This window comes from Labrus mixtus, chromosome 7 (assembly GCF_963584025.1).
Source record: "Labrus mixtus chromosome 7, fLabMix1.1, whole genome shotgun sequence".
Taxonomy (NCBI): domain Eukaryota; kingdom Metazoa; phylum Chordata; class Actinopteri; order Labriformes; family Labridae; genus Labrus; species Labrus mixtus.
In genome coordinates, this window is record NC_083618.1 from 13759723 (window position 1) to 13774183 (window position 14461).

General features: G+C 40.5%; 1 protein-coding gene across 2 annotated transcripts in view; it reads right to left on the reverse strand.

The window, feature by feature from the left end:
- Positions 1 to 14461, reverse strand: part of megf6b (multiple EGF-like-domains 6b) — a 65206-nt gene that overhangs the window by 21862 nt on the left and 28883 nt on the right. Inside the window, exon 5 of one of the 2 annotated variants that reach the window (XM_061043133.1) lies at positions 7777 to 7899. In XM_061043133.1, coding sequence (XP_060899116.1) covers positions 7777 to 7899 — 123 coding nt within the window. Of the gene's footprint in view, positions 1 to 3508; positions 3875 to 7776; positions 7900 to 14461 lie in introns of those variants that run through there. The other variant, XM_061043134.1, reaches the window with a different exon arrangement.

Here is a 14461-nt window from a genome sequence, read left to right on the forward strand (position 1 = left end):
TGACACATTAAAAAGGTGAGTGTGAATGTATTTGGCCGCTGCATAAGGTCTGTTAAAACAACTAACACATCGTAAAATATTTTAAGCGCCAAGTGTAAAGTCTGGCTGAGATATGCGTTGTTCTGCGCAGTCCTGACCTCAGGCGGCTTTTTACAGCATGAAACTATGCAAAGAATGAAGAAGAAATCCTGTGAAAACAAGCTGGTTTTATAAACTGGTGAAGTAATATCACTGATTAAGGAGAATTATTCCCATTATTATGTGTTGTTTAGTATGAACTCTTTGACCGTCACACCACAGACCACACATTTTGTCCTCTTTAAACTTAGGCTTTAAACACTGCTTTAAATAGCTCAGCATAAATAAACCCGATACATAATTTCTCACAATGGATGACGGTGCAAGACCCCTCCATCCAAAATATAAACAGACAATGTGTACCCTAAGTGAGGATTCTAATTTGTATAAAGACACATGTATACAACGTCTTTGTATCTCACCTCTCTGTGCTGTTTCTTCCCACAGTCCAAATAAGGACTTTTTTGGCATTTTTGCCTTTATTAAATAGGACAGCCGAAGAGAGACGGGAAATGTTGGGAGGAGAGAGTACGGGATGAGGTCAGACCCAAACCCACAGCCACTGCTAAGAGGACCACAGCCTCCGTACATGGGACGCACGACATAACCGATAGGCTAACGGCTTTCGCCAATTAAGGACTTTTATAGGGAAAATTCAAAGTTTAATTTTGCTTAGATATTAGTATGATTGCTGTTGAGTGTCAGCTTCGTGATGGGCTAACAGAAAGGTCAAACCCAAACTTTTAACTTTGACTTGATTTCTCATTCTTTGACAATGTGGGCGTCTTTTTCAAACATATTTATTTATTTGTCATTCTTAAACTTGACTAATTTTGCCATATTCTTGATCGATTGAAACATACTTGTTAGTTTGTTTTTCAATTGTTGTTGTTGTTTTTGATTGGCCCAGGCATTCCTTCTGTGGAGATCCATTTTAATCACATATCTTTACTGTTTCTTCTATACAGTTAGTTTTTATGCCATCTTGGCTTTTACTTGATGGGGTCAGTCGAGATACCGACATGCCGTGTTCCCTGCTAGTCCTTGTACTATTCATGTTTTAAACTAGGTTGTTAAATACTGTTTCTAATCTCACATTCAGCAGGTGTGGAGCCTTGTTAGCACATATTTGGCAGTGTCTTTGGCCACCTGTTGAACGCAAGCACACAATTATTCTTTTCTGTTTTTCCACCTCCTCCTTATTCTGAGGAGTACATCTGGCTCTTTAGCCGCTAAATGCTACACTATGTCCCACAGCTTGATGCTAGCTCTACGTGATTACTGTTTTATGTTAAGCTAGCACAAAGAAAATGTGTCAGAGTTTTTATTTTTGCTGAAAGGAGCGGCCTGCTGCTGCTGCTGCTGCTGGGAAAAAAAACGTCAAATGGGAGCGCTCAAGGTCAACTACAACAGTAAATTAAAAATTGAAAGACATTCCTCGGGTTGAGGTGAACTGCCAAGTTGAGTGCGTATTCTCTTTGAGTTGATCACTATAAACGACCTCTTTCACCAAACACATCCTGAGCTGTAGTCATTGTGAAAACATTTGTTATGGCAACTTTACAGTAGTACTTCTTATGGCCAGTGGAGAGAAGAAATCTGTTTGACTAAGGAAAAGAAACGGGACATTAGAGTGCTTGTGACATGCTATGCGGGATTGAGGCAGCATGAAAGCATCTCCATTTCAGCTTCACCGTATACGGCTGTGGCTAAGTTGGTAGAGTCTTCATCTGTCAACCTGAAGGTCGAGGGTTCGATCCCCAGCTCCTGCAGCAACATATCTGATGTGTCCTTGGGCAAGACGCTGCTTCGTCGATGGCATATGAATGCGTATGAATGAGATCAGTTACTTCTGATGGTCTCACTACATAGCAGCCTCTACCATCAGGGTGTGAATGAGTAGTTGTGACATGCGGTGCAAAAGCGCTATGAGTAGTCAAAAGACTAGAAAAGTGCTATGCAAGCTAAAGTCCATTTACTGTCTTCAGGCTCCCGCGGCACACTAAACGGTGATTTGTCCATATATCAAGTCTTTATAAGACCCAAACTCATCACCCTGTTGTAATAGAACATGATGGATAAGGAAGGCACAGTGCTGTAAATTATGAATTCTTTGTGGTAGTGTAATGTACGAAACATGAGTCTTTCCTCCGTCATAAAAGAAGGATTGGATTATGATGAGAACAAAACTGCAGTGTTTCAGCGTAAAGGGACTTAAATCTATTTGTGCCGAATGGTTCCCGTAAAAAGCTGCCCAGAGATGAATTATAGAATTATCCTTCAGCTGAACCTTGTACTCCTAATAACAATATAAGCCGAACATATTTAAATTAAGTGTTTGGGGCAGAAAATGAGCGTCTAAACTTTCCTCCTCTTCATCTCTCTGCTTGCCAAATTTTCAGCTTCACTTTTTGTCCAGGAAAGCTGGCAGGAGCTGTCCGTCTTCATTTTTCCATCCCTGCTGCATGCCGTCCTTTGGTTTGGATTGTTTTTTTTTCGTGAAACAAATCCAGTTCTGTGGAGCTGCTGTTTCTCTGTCTGCTGCAGCGCAGAGTCCGTGAATCCTTTCCAGCCTGGTTTCCACTTCCAGAACATGATCCCGCAGCCCGAGCTTCTAGCCAAAGCCTCAGCAGACGTTGGCTTCTGAGAAGTATCATTAATTCTCCGCCTGCAGCCACCTACAGCACCGAGCCGTTGTCATGGAAAACTATTTTGGTCCATGTCCGAAAAGGTGATTTGTTTACGGTGCACAGAAGAGAGATTATTTCTTAACGGTCTCCATTTATCTCCAGGAACGATCTCTCTGAGAAACACGGCATTGCAGCGGGATTATCAGCATTACGGTAATGATGAATGTAAACAGTTTCTACTTGTGCATTTATCCCCGAGCACTGCAGTTCTGCCAGAGATGAAACTAAATATTCAAGTGTAGCCATGCTTGTGTTAGCATTACAAAGCTTCTCTCGTGATTCCTGATGTCATGTGCTCTAATCCTTGCTGATAAAAGTTTTCCTTCCCTCCTCTGATGTCGACAGAAGGTATCAGCGCAGTGCCAGACAGCAAACGCAGCAGACACATTATCTATGAAAGTGATTGGTCAGTCTGGCTGTGGACCAACACAAACAAACACTATGACTACTGTAAATAACTACTTGCTTATCCAATTAGTCCTACTGAACAGAACATTTTTGAAGTAGGTGCCAAAATCCATTTGAATTCCATGATTTAACTTCTTCAAGATAAAAACAGGGTTCTAAGGTTGCAGATAAGCATTTTCCACTGTTTAGAAAAGAGTTGAAATGACTTCCAGATAAGATTACTTCAACAATGAAAGAATGAATAAACACGTTTACAAGTTATTGCATTTAAACACAGACCCACAGCACAAGTATTAAATCACTGCCTCAACAGCATCATCTGCATCACTTACCTGCGGCCAGGTAGCCCAGATTGTAGCCGTGGTATCCATGGTAACAGTGTGGCCTATAACAAATCCTTCTATAGTAACTGTGGGGATAGTTTGCAGCCCTTGTCAGAGATGCCATCGCTGTGACAAACACTAGACAGAAAATCCGAGATCCGGATGACTGAGCCATGACAGCTACAGAAACTTGAGAGCCTCAAAGAGAACTTGAGACTTTGAGAAAATTATAAAAAAAAAATGTTTTGAAAAGTAGGCTACTGAAAAAAAACTTTAAATATATTTCGTTAAGCTCAAAAGCTGTTAATGGTCAGTTCTCCAGGTGCTGAATCCTGCCCTGATGTAACATGCTCACTACTTCTTATTCCCTCTGCCTCCTGATTTTTCTCCCTCTCTCTCACCCTCCCAACTAAATGTCCATCACATTAAAGATCCTCCTCTCCTTCCCCCCAGTTTCTCTCACTCTCCTTTCCCCACACTTCCCTTTTACTCTAACATTAAACTCTCTGTTCAACTACAAAGTATGACCAGCACAGATAAATAACTTTCTGATTTACTGTCATTTACGTTTTACCCAGGCCACTGTACTTACTCAATTACTGTCTAGCTTAAAGAATGTAGTGAGATAAAAACGTGAGATTTTCACATCATTTACAGGTGAAGAATAAAGACTGTTAACACACTTAAGAATGTACGGCCTATAGGTTTCTTATTTAATCTAACATGTACTACCACCAAAGTTAAGTCAACTCTGATAAGTGCCAGAAGTCGCATTCAGAATTTATTATCCCAACAGCGGAGAAAGGAATGAAGCACGGAGTGAAATCGTCTGTTCAGGAGTTAACACTTAGCTCTCTCATCTGCTGCCAAAAATACTGTACGCTGAAACACAGCAGCAGGACTATAACCAGGTTCATAGAGCTCCAGAATAATCACCATTTTTGAACCTAAATGGCTCCAAAGACATCTGCAGGATACAAAGACCGTGAGCTTCACATCTTTTGGTCTTTCTTCTAAAAAATGCGACCTTATAGCTTCTGTAACATACACCTGTGATGTCATTTCATCAGACCACAAGCTTTTGACAAGTACTCAACCTTAGAAGGACAGGCAGAAACTGATACTGACCGTTTTTGAGACATCACACACCAACAAAATCACACATTGCATTTCAAATGCATATTTGTGCGAACATCAGACACATGTGGACAAAGATACCAGGTGAGGTGGAAAGAAGCCCGCTCAGGCATGGAGGACAGATGATAGGCAAGGAGCCAGAGTTTGAAAAAAGTTTGAATAAAATACCAGAAAAAATCCAGGAGAGAATGAAGCAACACTGCACAATATTTTTCTTAATAAAGTCATTACGGGAACTCTCCTACTCTCGGGGGTTTACAAGAACATCTAATACGTGTTGATTTTGGGCAGAGCTCTCTATTAGGACAGGTGTCACAGCTGGCAGAGTGTCACTCCCACCTTCATGCTCACGTCGGTCTGAGCAGTAAAGTTCATTCAGCATGACCGCAAAAATGTTGGCATTGTCTGCCGCGTGCTGCACGCTGCATGACAGCAGTTATTGTGGACTGGATCAGTGACGTTTGAATAAATGCTGCTAGTTCAAATTGAATTTAAAAATGCATTAATATGACGAAATAGACCACATGCTTACTGTAAATGTAGGAACTCTTCACAAGGGATTAAAGAATACATTCTGTAGGTTTTCAGAGTTTTAACACTGAACAAAAGATCCATTTGTTTGTTCCTTGCCCATGCCAGCAGATGTCTTTCATTTAGGAAAAATTATAGCACGCTGCCAAGGATAGGATTCCCCAAAAGTATTAATGCGGTTGTGCATGACCCAGCTCCGCAGAACCATTTACTCTAAATGGCTAAATGAATGGATCTCGTCTCTCCCTCATGTCTGCAGGCGCTCATGCAGAAGAAAAGCTGATCACTTTCTGCAGACGCAGCACTGCACATACAGCACTGACTCAAACAGCCACAACATTCATCCAGCTCTTTTACCTCTGTTAATACTACCGCCTATTACAGACAATTATAACGCTAATGCTATGGGGGAGCGTTTTTTTTTTTTTTTCTACAATGAACAGCACTAACGGAGGGCAGAGAGCTATGAAGGCCAGCTGTGACAACGTTCCCATCAGCTCTGCTAATAACCGTGACCGGGATCAGAGCTCTCCCTGCTTCCTCCAGCAGACAGCCTTGCTGCAGAGTCTCTCCTCTATGGCTTGGCTGCAGCATAGAGGAATCATTATTCTGATTACACCAACCACTGGCAGAGGTTTCCTAATCAGAAACATCAAAATATGATGGAGCAAAAAGAAATCCCGTGGGAAAAATTTGGGGGACGTAACTCAGTTTTGATAGGCGGCAGTTCAGTGGTGCTTTGGAGTCATGACGGACAGGCAGCTGCACTTTTATCTCAGGATAGTCCACCTCATGAACTATTGTATCATCGACACTGCAGAAGTTAAAACTATCTGGACCCGTAGGTCATTTAACTCCATAAATGTCAATGTAAACATGCAAAACTAGAAATACTGCCTGTTTGCCTGCAGCAACAAGTTGTGTAAGATCTCATATCCACCAGGGTTTTCCCCAGAATGAGAACTACTGTGGAGGGAAATGGTTATGTTTATGGAGGGTATATTGAAATTAATTGAAAGTATACCTTTGTTGGCAAACATTAAACATAAAGGACATCATATCGTATCTCTTCCTCTTTAAATAACAAATGAGTGTCAGTAAACCCTTCCCACACAAGAAAATGAAAACGCTCAAAAGTGCTGATTTTGGAGATTGTCCACAAATGGAACGTGAATGGTGTTGTTTTCTATAAAGGAACTAAATAAACCGGATGTTATTACATTTCCTCAGGGTGTTGTTGTGATATGTCGTCACAGTGAGTTTGACTTTTCACAACCAAATTCTGATCAGCAAGTTGACGGATGCACCAACTTTGAATAGATTTCCTCCAGGTGCTCCTAACCTATGATGTTGTCAATAGTCACATGGGAATAATGACCACAAGCCATAATAGCAGTTGTCCAGGACATTAAGAGGTCCAAATGTCATAATTTCATCCTTGTGGACATTTGTTAGATAATCAGGCTATGAATTACTGAGTTATGGTCGAAAACGTTTCTTGAGAGATCCAAGTGATTTTGCCTTGAACTTTAACTAAGTTCTAATATTTCCAATATTAAGGCCAAAGGGACGTTTGTGCTCAGTTTGAAGAAATGCCCTCCTGGAGTTCCTGAAATATGTTTTTTTTTAAGAATGGAACAAGTTGGATATAAAGACAGCGTTAAAACACAGGGCATCCAGCCATGGCTATTACCAGCTATGGATATAAAGATGAAGAATGAATAAGCATAAAAATGTATCTTTGTAATTGATGCTGCGTGGAGTTATGACACAAACCCTGGATACATTTTGATGTTTGATCTGACTGGAAAATAAAAGGATCACCAAAGTTTTTTAACAGTTCATCTTGGAAGAAACCAAATTCACATTTCACATTTTTCCAGGGCAAACTGTTCAATAGTTATTGCAACTTTTCACTCAAGCTCAAAATTAGAACCAAATGTTTAGGCATTATCCATTTTTTTTATTAATGTATTTTATCCGACTGTGAGAATGATTGATTCACATTGCCATTAATAAAACACAAAAACTACTGTGGCTGAAAGTATTCATTTAAAGATTAGGTGATAAATGACATGATAAAAAATATTGGATGTCGCTGTTATTTTCAAGAGTATCTAATAACTTACTGACACATTTTTCACTTCCACAGTTTAGGGGCTTTGACTATTTTTTTTTTTTATGTTGTAACAGTCTCCCCTATTCTATCAGGTCTGCCCCATCTGTTGACTCTTTTGAGGCCTTTCTCAAAACTTGTTTTTATATATTAGCGTTTGAGTCCTCTGGTCCTGAATAGGCCGTTTCTCTCAGGTTTTCTTTGTTGCTTTCCTTATTTCTGTTTCATTTGTTCTTGTGGATGTTGCGAACTCCTGTATTTTGTTTCTTACGGCCAGTGAGACCGTGCCCTTACTGTCCAGCACATTGGCCAGCTGCTGCTGTTTTTAAATATGCTTTATACATAAATGTGACCTGACTTGACCAATATATATCTACAGTTTACACAAGAAAATTTGTTTCAAGTTAAGTGAATTTGAACATCCAGCGGATAGAAAATAAAAACTCAATCACTGATTCAGACGCTGTACAGAAACACACTGTAGAGGACTCACCTTGACAAGTTTTGCCGTCTTCATTGAGTTTCAGCCCGGGAGGACACCTGCAGTAGAAACTTCCAATGGTGTTACAGCAGAGAGCCTCACAGCCCCCGTTGGTCTCCTCACACTCATTCACATCTGACAGGAAGAGAAAAGGACAAAGTTACGAGTTAAGACTCAAAAGAAGAAAGAAAAGGGTTAACGTAGTGTTGTGGTTGAACAGTCGAACATAGGCTACTGAAAAGCTAGGTGTAATGGCGAAAACAGTACAAACTTTTTGAGTGGTGAATGCGCATGTGAGTCTGATTAAGCTTGATTTATTTTCCATGAATAAAAATTGGATGGAGTTTTTGAAAAGTGTGGAAAGTGGTCAAGTGCCTAGAATTCATAGAAATGACTGCAGGAAACACTGTGTGCTTCTACCCTTTAACTTTTCTCGACAGTAGAAGAGTCAAGGGAAAAAAAGGAAAAAATATACAATTGATCCAAATAAATACATAAATAAATAAAGAGAATACAGATACGAGAATAACGATACATTGAGTCAGGCAAAGAGAAAAAAAAAGTTGTTGTTCGAATTGTCCTGTTAATTCCTGAACCTGAACAAGCTTTTGATAATTAAGCAGAACCTCAACACATTTCCACAAGAACAATCACAGTTTTTTCCATTTCATTTCCATCAGAAAAATATCCTGCCGAAGCTGTCATCTACTAAACCTGATAAAATCTTTCCCTCCAGTTCCCAAACTGCACATAATGACTGGGGTTAGATACAGGTGCTGACAGTTCTGCATGTAGCCTAATCTGAGCTGCAGAGCTTCTGCGTAATGAGGAGACATTAAAAATTGAAAATGAATGTTACAGGATGTCCATTTTTTACGCTGCAGTTTAAAGACGCGGCTCCACATTGGCTGCATTAATGTTAAATCTCATTCACATGGGGGTTTGTCAGGAGAGATCACTCTAACAAGTTGTAGACTTGACGACACTGTTCTGTTTCCTTTGCAGTGCCAGCAAGAGGAATCTTGGACTGGAAACTGACGGCCACGGAGAAAAATGAGAAGCGAGCATCCACTTGGCTCTTAATCAGCTTTTAAACTTTCCCCATGTCCATAAAAGTAAAGAGGTACTGTACAGAGGAGAGGAAGAGTCTGGATGCAAAGAAAATTGCTTTATAGAACATTTTCCCCCCTCAAGCAAATTTTCGGTGTGTTTCAATGCCAGCTGGGCAATTAAACAATTTCTCTTATAGTTTGCAACATCTGGAAATGTTCACACCAGACCGGGGCACCTAAAAGGCAGACAATATGTAATGAAATATCCCCTTAATCATCAAAAATACACTTTAATATACCTGAAACATGAATTTAATCACTTAGTTATTCCGTTACTCCACTTTATTCTCATCCAAACTATATCAATTGCTGCTAACGATCCAATTCTGGTATGCTAGCCTAATTTCATTTGGACGTGACAGCTTGGTGCCTTTAAGTAAAGTTAATTTAACTTTAACTAAATAAGCAGTGTAATAACAGCAGGTTTAAGAAAAGTATGAAACAACCAGACCGAAGCCAACAAGTGATGGTGACTGAGTATGATGTGACCTGAAGTCAAGAGCAGAATTAAACACTGCGAGGGATACTCACGCTGTATTGGAACTGTGTGTTGTTCTGTCGTGAGTGTGCGTGAGGATGTCTATCTCCCCTCTCCCCTTTCCCCTCTCCCCTCTCCCCTCTCCCCTCTCCCCTCTCCACCCTCCCTAAGGCCACACACCTGTGCAGCACCAAGAGCAGGGGTCTGCCCAGGGTCAGGGTCACGCTCATCACTCTCCGAGTCATTCTGCCCAATAAGAGAGCAGGAATGTTGAACTGCTTCGGGTCAGGAGGAGAATATGTAACGCAGCAGTGGAAACTGGGAGTCAGCAGGGGCTTGATAAAGTATTAAGGATGGCGATTTGGGCCAAAGTTGTGTTCAGAGAGCAGAAGAAACTTATTAGGAGGAAAAACATGCACAGGGGGATTTTTTGTTTTCAATATGGAACTTTGCCTTTAGCATCTGCTTTTAGGATGTTTGTAGAGAAGCAGCTTCTATATCACATGATCTTGTTTTCTTTCCATTAGGACCTTAATGAAAATTAAAAGTTTCAAAACTCGTCCAAAAAGGCAAGACATTTTTTTTATTTTTTTTTATCAATGCAACATCATTGGTTTATGCTATTTCCAACACAGACACATTCTCAGACGGTAAAGTATTGTCTGTAATTGTTAAACTCAATGACCTCCAGAAAACATCATTGAGTCTGGAGGCCGCACCTTCACCTGTCTCCAGAGGGCAACGCCAAGAGATTTTCATTTTACATCACCCTCACATCAATCCGTCGCCAAGCGGCACCTCGAGCAGAGTGATCAGACACCTAAAGGAGTGAAACGAGAGCAGGAGCCTCTTTAAAACACAGGGAAGGTGTTAAAAGATCGGCCTGAACATCACATCTCCAAGGTTTCCTCTCCCTGACCTCGGTGCCTTCTTGAGGTCTGTGTGTGTGTGTGTGTGTGTGTGTGTGTGTGTGTGTGTGTGTGTGTGTGTGTCCAACATTTTCCAAAAAGAGATCAGATGCCTGAACCACAGTAGAATGTCTGCAACCAAATGTATGCCCCAGGTGTGAGTCAAAGGCCAGAGCTCGGGGTCAGACCCATGCAGGGAGGACTGCTTGACAGAAGAACAAACAACATGAGGAACAACACTGCATGTTTCAGATGAAGGGATAAACAGCACGCTGCAAAGATTGACTTTATTTACTTTTTCCACAGCAGAGACGGTCAATGAGCGATGCAAGGAAACTGCTAAATTAAGCAGGATGAGATTTTTTCATTAAAGAAAACTACTTCAGTACCTCAGTACATTTTACTATGTCCTGTAAAATGTTTCAAATGTCTGATGACTCATCCTGCACTCAAGGGTGTTTGAAAATGTTTGGACCAATTAAATAACTTTGTTGTAGCTAATGATACAAACAAATTCATCCCAACGTCATGTCCCACCTTCTATCTTGTCACTGGTCGTTCTATCCTAGCTATTTCGCTTCAATTGGAAGTAATTCACGACACAGCAGTTATTTACTCTTGAAGTTCCGTTTCATGGGGACTTTAAAGGACCTACTCTTTTTATTCCAGGCAAATATATTCATGTTCATATGTTCGCCTGCTACCTGTTAGCCAAGCTTAGCTACTGAACTGAAAGGGTGGCTCTGTCCATCGGTCAACAAACTGTTTACACTACTCGCTGTTTAAGTCTATAAACTGAAATTACAATTACAAGTTCCACAGCCTGAGGGGACTTCTTATATTTTCCAAACAGGGAATGAAAACACCACCTGATATTGGTCCATTTACTTCATGATGGTTAGCTGATTAATTAAAAGATAGTTTTACTGTCATCTTAAAGTTATACTCACATGGACGAATGTGAATTGAAAGAGATACTGGTCACTGTTAAATCTCCCTCTGTCTATTTTGGCAGCAGAGTGAATCCTTTCGGAGGCAGTTTAAGGTATTGGATGGAGGACAAACTCCAAATGCTCCATTCATATGAAGTTTAATTTCAGCTCATGTGAAGCTTCAGCATATTGGGAGTTAGACACATCAGGTGCATGTCTTCTAAAATCAATGTCTTTGCAGCAACATTTTTTTTCCTGTCATGCTTCCAGTAATACAAAGCAGAAATTTGGCCCTTTCAGTTTCTCTGAAGGATTTTCACTTTTCAGAGACTGTTGAGGTATTACTTTCTTTAACTTTAATATTCATCTTTAAATAAAGGATGGAGGATGTGTGGATTGTATCCCCCTGTCACTTAAAGGTTTCTCTGCACCAGTACGTACAGGAAGATTAATTACATTGAGCAAATTAAGTAACCCCTTAATGGACTGGGCAGTTTTGCATTGAGACTTTTCAGATAGAATCTCAAATCGTTCCAACACTAAAAGCTTTGTGAAACTTAATATATTTATTTATTTTTTGATCCAGCAGATGTTGCCCTTGAGGACCAGCATGAAACCAAAACAACTCGCGCTGCATTGTTGTGTTAGCATGCTAATGCTAGCGATCCTTATTATGCTCGTATCTTCACACTGCATGTAAATTTACCCAAAATGAGCGCGATCTAGAAACGCTTACGTGACATTCAATTAAGCAGTGAGTACAGTATGTTATTCTTCTTTTCTCTAGTCCCTCAATTAAACAACTTTTCTATGCGAGGGGAGGAGTCGGCCGGCTGTCCTGGCGATGTAAACAAACTGAAGATAGGACTCTGAAAACTCAGAAAGCATCACAGACAGTGGGACTCGGGCGTTACACCCATTGTAGACAGTCATGACTCAGAGTTATTTTCAGAGGATATTCTTGATTTCTGTTACATTTAAATGTGAAAAATCGCACATTAAGCCTTTAAAGTAGATCTGATTTAATGGTCTAATTAATTTAGAGGATGCAGGTAGTGGTTTTGTGTTTTACTGCAATGTATTCAAGGTTTCCTTTCATGTTGTAAAATCAATGTGGACCACCTTGAAGAACAGACACGCATCACCTTGAATAGAGAAGCTATTACACAGAGCAAGAAATATGCATTTAGAGGATGTGAATATTTTAAAGTTTCTGCAAACTAATTAATTAAGTCTGTATCTGAGCTTCATACTACCTCACATACACATTTTTAAGATGAAAGTGCTTCTAATAATATGAGAGTGGAGTTACTGTGCATTGTCTTATGAGGAAAACAAATCTAACAAATCTGCTCAGAGCTGTTATGTCTTCTTGAAAGTGAAATCTAACACAAAAACACGTCTGTAAAATGGGTAAAAACGTGTATTTCTCTGTGGTGGACACTCTGTTCCAAAGTAATCAGGTAAAGAATTAAAAACAAAAAGCTTGTTTCACTAACACTCGTGATAGTTCTGCGAGGTGAGCTGCAGCACAGCTCTGGGTTTACATTCCTGCACTGCATTGTGTGACTCCCTGCGATAAGGACGACAACCACTGCTCCCAGGAGGGGGATGCTGCGCTGCCTCTGTAGACCGCGAGGGCCGAGAGAAATTGCCAGACCTCCGATGTTATCTCAGGGGATCATGGGCCGGAAAATTGCAGAATTCGAGGCTCAGGAGTTTGAGGATAACCTAACCTGTTTCCTTTTAAGGGCCCCGATCTAAAAGCCCGCTAGTGTAATAATGCGCTTTGCTAGTGTTCATTCCTGCTCGCATTCCCTGCTGTCCTCACAGCTGCTTCCATTTACCAGGTGCTAAAAAGACGGGGATTGGCTGAAGACTCTTTAAGACCTTTTTGAGTCATTGAGGTTTTATTGGGATGAGGATTCCCCTGTGACTGACCTGCACATGTGGCAGAAGAATGGTTCATGACATCTTTTTCTGACTGAAAAACCAACTTTAGTGCAACACACAGTTAACTTCACACTTCCTCGAAGGAAATGCATCCTCACTTTTGACCAGTATAAATGACCCCAGAAACCTTTTGTCTAAGGGTCAGCCCAGTTGCATTGTTGTTAAAAATGTGCTAAACAAACTCCCATACTTTTCAGTTTTATCAGAAAGGTCACATTTCCTCAGCCTGTTCAAATGACACATAGAAACCAGTGAAATATGTTCCTCCAAGCTCACAAAGGTTATTATAAAAGTTATTTTATAGCACCCATAACTCCTCGTGGATTTCACATGCACATTCTCAGATATCATGAGAATCCCCAAGATGCATTTGAAGTTTTATCCGAGCATTACCTCTGCGGTTTAGGTCATGTTGTCTATGTTGTGTAAGTACTTTAGTTCTAAGGTTTCCTTTTAATGCTGCTCTGCCAGGATCCTGTCTCTCTCTCTCTCTGTGCTATGTAATATTTTCAGGTAGACCGTAAACTTTCTGTACCACGTTTAATCACGTTAAGCAAAAAATGATGTTATCAGGATGAGTCTTAGACTAAGGTCTCAATGACTATGTTAGCAAAAACTTGTGGTGTACTTTCACAACAGTGCACACTATATCAGGAGGCAAAGTTTCAGGTTGATGACGGAAACAGCTATTGATGGAGGTCAATAGTCAGATGACACACAACTGATTAAAATATGCCTTATAACTACACCATGATTTCATCAAGAAAAAGTTAGATGTATTTTTCCCTCTCAATCTCTTCTGCTAGGCATAAGCTCAAGTTCAACATTGCCCCCTGCTGTTAATCTTCCGCTACATCAATAATAGTCCAGATGTGATGCTGGGTGTTTATGACTGAATCGTACTCTTCATATTCATTCTTCTTGTAACCAAAACACAGCTGCCATAATATAATAATTCAAAACCAAAGACCAAACTTTACTTGTAAAAGCACCAGCTCCGGGAAAACATCTTTCAGTTTGGTTTACAACACTGACTTACACCAAAGAACATCCATTCATTCCCCCACCTCCTCCTATGTCATACACTCAGAGTGCCGGTGTGGGGTACTAAATTCTCCTTAATGCTCTGTAATCGTGGCCATGGTGGCTGCTGAGCTGTTAAGTGGCTCTGTAATTTAAACACGGCGTTGCTTTTCTGGAACCAGAGGAGTCTAAGAAACGTCCCCTTTAATTACGGACTAACCACACACAGACCTCTATGATGTTTAAGCACTGATGTTCAGGACGTCTACATCTCCTTTCACAAACCTCTGA